This window comes from Sander lucioperca, chromosome 4, assembly GCF_008315115.2.
Source record: "Sander lucioperca isolate FBNREF2018 chromosome 4, SLUC_FBN_1.2, whole genome shotgun sequence".
Lineage (NCBI taxonomy): Eukaryota > Metazoa > Chordata > Actinopteri > Perciformes > Percidae > Sander > Sander lucioperca.
The window spans coordinates 14673162-14679161 of NC_050176.1; the positions used below are offsets into that span (position 1 = coordinate 14673162).

The window sequence follows — 6000 nt, forward strand, 5'->3', positions numbered from 1 at the left end:
AACCATCCAGCTGGTCCATCTGTCTGCATCAGAGGCATTTGGGATATGTGACTATTTTGACAGATTTGTTGATTAAAATAGAAACATGAAATGCTGCTTCTAAAGGTGGCAATTTCTTGGTTGGTTCCTATTATGCTTGTCATTCCGTTAAATCCACCCTGAAACCACCTCTTAAGTAGGATAAAGATTATCCTGATTTTCAGCATCAAAACTATCTGCCTTTGAGTCAGATAGGAGTTTTAAGATTGATTAAAACTAGGATTTGATTTCTAAAATCCTAGCATGAGAAACGATTATTATTTTTCAGGTTTGAAACCCCCCAATTTTCAGATCTATTCCAATTCGATTACTTAAATCTTATCAGAAAGTTTGGTTGGAACTGGATAAGACTTATCTGGAATCTTGAGCTGAAGGAAACACTTATAAAACCATTAAAGATACACTGATGCAGGTGTGTACTAATATTACTAGTACTAAATATTTAGTCATAGGCCCCTTGAATGTCAAACTGCTAACCGAGGCAGTGTTAGTGTGCAAGCTACAGGACTTGAAGGCTGCATCCACTGCTCAATGTAACTCTAAAAGTGGTGCAGTTCCAGTGTGTTTGTTTTTTTAAATCTAAGGTATGAATTTTAAATCTTCTTCTGATTTTTTCTAATATTAAACAGGTGAGTGGTTCACTGATGATTAAAGAAAAACTATTTATTAATTGTAACATAGAAACAGATGAATTTTCAAATTATGTAAAACACTGAATACTTGTTTTTAGGCATGAAATGGTCAAATATACAGAAGTAGAGCATCATCACAAAACGACTGCCCTACTTCAATCTAAAAATATCAGTTCAAAAACCTGTATTAGTCAAACCATACTTAATATCGCTATGGCTCACTAACTCATTAAATGAGACCACCAACTGTGTTTTGATTAAATGATTAAACAGAGCATGTTCTTAAGAGGCTTTTGGGTTATTAACTTGTGTCTGAGACAGCACTATCACACATCAATATACATAAGACCAGTGGGGGTCAAATGACTCCTTATCATATGTCACTCAGTCCTTTTCACTGGTAATTGCTAGGAACAGAAAAATGAAAACACTCATTTTCATCCTCTCAAGCCTCATGTGAGCGCCATTTGACCTGTGATTATTACAAAGACAGCTACTGTGAAGGCAGGGCATCAAAAATGTGCTCAATTTATTTGCCACTAAAAGTTAAACGTAGCCAAATCTTGGTGGTGGATGTGGTCAGTACAAGATTATCTGGCGCAACGCAGTACAGGCACGGTAGCAGTTTTAACTGACTTTAAAGAAAGTGCTCACTCAGCAGATGACAGCTGAAGCTAAAGGCCACGCCAGAGGCTTCGTGGCTGCACACGATTTGGCTGTTAATATTCTAGGCAGATATTTTCTAACATCCAGTTTGTCAACTTCAGTGGATAGTGAGCTCCAACCAAAAATACTGTGCAGAAAAGGGGTTTATTTGCTGTAGCTCTTATCTCAGGATATGTCAATACCTCCTTCAGGACAAATACAGCTACAACGCAGGGCAGGAGGGTGCATATTCCACCCACAAGTTCTATGGCTTTTCTCTTTTTTAAGAGTCTTTATAATTATTCTTCATACGCTCTAGGTTGCAATATTGTGTGTTTACTCCTACCTAAAATCCTCTCTATGCTCGTGGAAAAGGGAGGAGAAAAAAAGGAGAGGATATGAGGATTCGTAGATGGTTTTATTCTAGTATTTGTGACTTAAATGCATTTAAAATAACCTGAAAGATACCAGAGCAATATTCTCAGTAATGATGTGTTATCATCAAACAGCCATTCTTAAGGTAAATCAATTAGTTGATAAGCTATTCTTTGACTATATGTCAGTAAATGCACAAGAATAATTGCAATACTTTTGGACCACCAAGGTCAAAACTATGTATTTTTAATGAAAATAAAAAATATTTGTGCAGAAATGCTCTATGAACCTTTCCCCACTTGCAGGCATTTGTAGATTTTGGGCTAATTTTGGACTCTAGCTCTATAAATGTCTTGCATACAATTAAAACCCAAGGATGACACAGTGCAGTCTGATTGCTCACCTTTTGCAGCCTTTAATCTGCAAGAATCATCTCTGAATATGCTCTTTTAAAAAAAAGATGTTTAACAACTTTTGGATCTTTGTTACCAGCATATAAGAACTCAACGTCTGTGTGAATATCACCAGTTCCACTTAGGTGCTATTGAAATAATCTGTGTTAAAGGCAGCACAGTAACATGTTGAGAACAGCACATTTAATGGGAGGGATTAAATAGCTTTAACTGCAGGGAAACAGAACAACACAGTCTCACTTCTGACTACACTGACAAGCTGCTTCGAGACAATGAATTCTGAACTACAGTACCTGCTTTGCCAACAATGGGGATTGTTCAGTGAACAGCTCAGTGAGATGCATCTCGACATAATTTCAACACTATGTCACGCTGGAGCCAAAATGGAACTCAGAATATGGTATGCATCTGATCACTGAGAATTTTTCATTTCTATGCTTTTCCTGTTTGGCTTTGTTTCAGTAGTTAGTTAATAGCAGGCTGTGAGAGATGAAAATGCAATTCCCAACTGAGCAGGAACCACTCTCTGGAGTGATGACAAAAAAAGAAAGTGAATAGAAAAGGCCTACTATAAAATACTGTAAAGTTTTTAAGGTGTTATGACATCACACCCAGAATTTATTGCGGCTTTGCACAAGATATTTATATTAATGAAGACAGCAACAGCTCTCGACATTCACTGCTCCCACTCTACTGCGTTTATGCCCTACAGAGTTGATCTCCTTTTGTGTCATCCCACTATTCAAGAAAATAGGCTAGGCCTACTGCTGAGCACATCCACAGTCTCTTTCCCCAGTTCTCTACAAAATCACAATGAGTCTGGTATGGCATGAATGACTATTTGCCCTAAATGATCAAGATACATTTAGACACACACTATTCAGCATTAAAAATAAGGGTGGTTTTATGCCACCGGGAATGATTAGTGATATGGAAATTATAGGAATTAGGGCCTTATATTCTGTCATGCCAGATAAGTCAAACTCTTACAGTTAACCCCCATGTAACATCTGTGTGTGTGTGTGTGAGTGTGTGTGATGGCTTTCATGTCCATTAGAGGAGGCAAAGACACTTCTGTGTCAGACTTGGCACGGGAAGCAGGAGGAAAACGGAAGAAAATGTGTTTCTACAACGTGACTGCATTCAAAGCCTGAAAACTGTAATTTGAGATATGAATTCATTACACGGCCGCTCATCAGTAGCCGGGGTTAATGTGATGCAACAGCGCCGCTTAGCGTCCCACAGCGCCCTGTCTCTGGCTGTTGTGTTTCTCCCTTGATCACCGTTACTGGCCGCGGTCCTTACCTTCGTTGTCACAAAGCGTGGCTGCTGCAGGTTTGCGGTCGCGGAGGTTTTGCGCCTTCTTCTTCGGAGTCCGTGCGATGAATGCTGAGTTCTACTGCCGTGGTCTGAGGGCCCGTGCAGGCAGCCACCGTGACCTGTCCGTTTACTGGCATTTTGGTTCCTTCTCACAGCGTCAGTGAAACCAGAGGAAAAGTGTTCAAACTTGATCTGAAAAAACACGAAAATTGAAAATGTTATATTGCATCGCACCCCTGCGCCGACTTGTTGAATTTTGTCCTGTTCTAAAAGGACGCGCGCCTACAGGCTGGTGCCTAAACATTTTAACAATGTTTAGTTTTAATTAGATCAAATAATAGGCCTACCAGCTCAGTTCTGTGTGTGTGTGTGTGTGTGTGTGTGTGTGTGTGTGTGTGTGTGTGTGTGTGTGTGTGTGTGTGTGTTATCTTGTATGTTTGTGTACGTGGGAGCACAATTGCGTGCTTGTGTGTGCCTCTTATTGGGGATGCTGAGACGCAGGCTTATTGGATGGATTATGGAAAGCTCGTGACGAAAACACAAGTTAAATTCAAAGGTAGGACGGTGAAAAAGACAAAAATAGTACTCTGTGTGTGTGTGTGTGTGTGTGTGTGTGTGTGTGTGTGTGTGTGTGTGTGTGTGTGTGTGTGTGTGTGTGTGCGCGCGCGCGCGCGCGCGTGTGTGTCTCAGAGAGAGAGAGAGAGATTGGGGTAGCGTTAAAAACAGCCTGTGGCTGTTTAGCGAATATTCCCCTCACGCTCCTCTCTCCGGTGCAGGGCTCGTCTATGTAGGGCATGCAGCAGGTTGTGTGTCGGGGACTCGGACGAACGAAGGAGCGGAGAGAGGAACACAAACCAGCCACCCCGCCTCTGCTCCACTTTGAGAGGAGAGTGAGTGTGCGGCAGATATTAAACCACTGAACCCCGACAATTGCTGCTCAATATCCGCGTCACCTACGAGAGGAGAGAGTTAGTTCTAAGCTAAGCCAAAAAAGCATAGGCTACTAATTAGGCTAACTCACCCCATTCCCGTGACACATCTCTCCAGGCGGCCAGGTGGAGATGACATTGCAGCCTGTTACTCCATTCGGGTGCCCTCGGCAGGAGTGTGAATCATATACGACTCTTCTCCGTCAAATTAATCCATCAATTTCTCCTCCATCCAGTCCCCCCCAAAAAACACACCACCGCACGGATAAATCCACCTGTCTGCCTCTGAAGACCTCCACCAGCACCTCACCCCCGGTAGATAGGTAGTATTCCTCTCGGTTAAGGTGTCAAACACCGTTCATTCAACGGTGGAGATGGACTGGGAAAAGGGGGAATAAAAAAGCCGTTGAAGTGCGGGGATCAGTTAGACTCTACAATCCAAAATAGCCGTTGGTTTGGAATCTCCAGCGGCAGCCCCGCGCGTTCCGCAGTGGCTCGTGGACAGGTCCGCGCGCCTCCTCCTCTCCTCCTCGCGCCGCTCGCGGATTCTTGAAGACTGAAGGGGGGATTCCGTCACAAATAACATCAAAACGCGCACACACGCGCACACTTTCTCCCTCTCTCTTTTCTCACTCACCCTCTCCCTCGCGCGCGCTCCGAACGAGCACTGCACTCCAAAAACAACCTCAACAATTCGGAACAAGTTTAAACGGCTCGAGTTATTTTTGTAGCTTTCTACGCCGCACGACAGAGGTGATGCTCCGGCAGCCGACCGAGCGCCCGGGCGGAGAGAAATAAGGAAATATTCTCCGGCAGTCTCTTTACCCCGCAGCCCGCAGCCCGCCGCCCACGCTTCGCTGGCTGAAGGTACTTACACATCAGACTAGTTAATTAAACATATGGACAACGGGCCTGAATGAGAGAAGGATTGTGAAGGGGAGAGGGGGGTGGTGGCGGGGGGGGGGGGGGTGAATTGGGTGACTTCATCTTCCCATTATAAAATATCAAAAAGATATGTGGCGAGTTAAGAGGGCGCGCGCTATGGACATTTGGGACAAAAAGCGACTTCAACTTCACAGTTCGTTAAAACTGATATGTCTCTTCTTCTCCTCTGCCTCTCTCGGGATTTTCTGTCTCTCCGCGTGTCGCTTTTTCTGGCGTGTCTTCTCCAAAAAATGAAGACGCAACAGAGGTATGGCGCACACCATCATTTGTCGTTTATGGCATCACCTGGTGCCACCTCGCCAAAAGAAACAGCGTGCGCGCGCGTGTGTGCAAGTAAGCCTATCTCTCCATCTCTTTCTCCCCGTGCGTGCGTGCGTGCGTGCGTGCGTGCGTGTGTGTGTGTGTGTGTCGCGCCTCTGCTCCTCAGAGCATCCACTGCGCATAGATAAAACATTTCAATATCCGCTGAACTGTTGTAACAATCATGTTGCCCCCCCCCCCCCCCTTCCCCAAAATTAAAATACCGATTGCTTCAAAATTACTCCACCGAAACGTTTATTGCTGATGAAGTTCATGTTCCCTCATCAGCGCCAGGGTTTGTTAAAAGCTGCGGGTAAGATAAGAGAGAATAGAGCCAACGCTAGTGAATTACACAGCCTCAATTAAACATAATTAGCAGATCAAAACTGCAGCACAGGGGGT

The 6000-nt window shown here is 43.9% G+C and overlaps 1 protein-coding gene across 2 annotated transcripts in view; it reads right to left on the minus strand.

The window, feature by feature from the left end:
- grin2ab (glutamate receptor, ionotropic, N-methyl D-aspartate 2A, b) overlaps positions 1-5610 on the minus strand; it is a 106218-nt gene extending 100608 nt beyond the window's left edge. For both annotated transcript variants that reach the window (XM_031289083.2, XM_031289082.2), the window contains exons 1-2: positions 4446-5610; positions 3410-3616 (exon numbers count right to left, since the gene is read on the minus strand). In XM_031289083.2, coding sequence (XP_031144943.1) covers positions 3410-3616; positions 4446-4463 — 225 coding nt within the window. In that variant the 5' untranslated portion in view covers positions 4464-5610. The remainder of the gene's footprint in view (positions 1-3409; positions 3617-4445) is intronic.
- Positions 5611-6000: the final 390 nt, after the last annotated feature.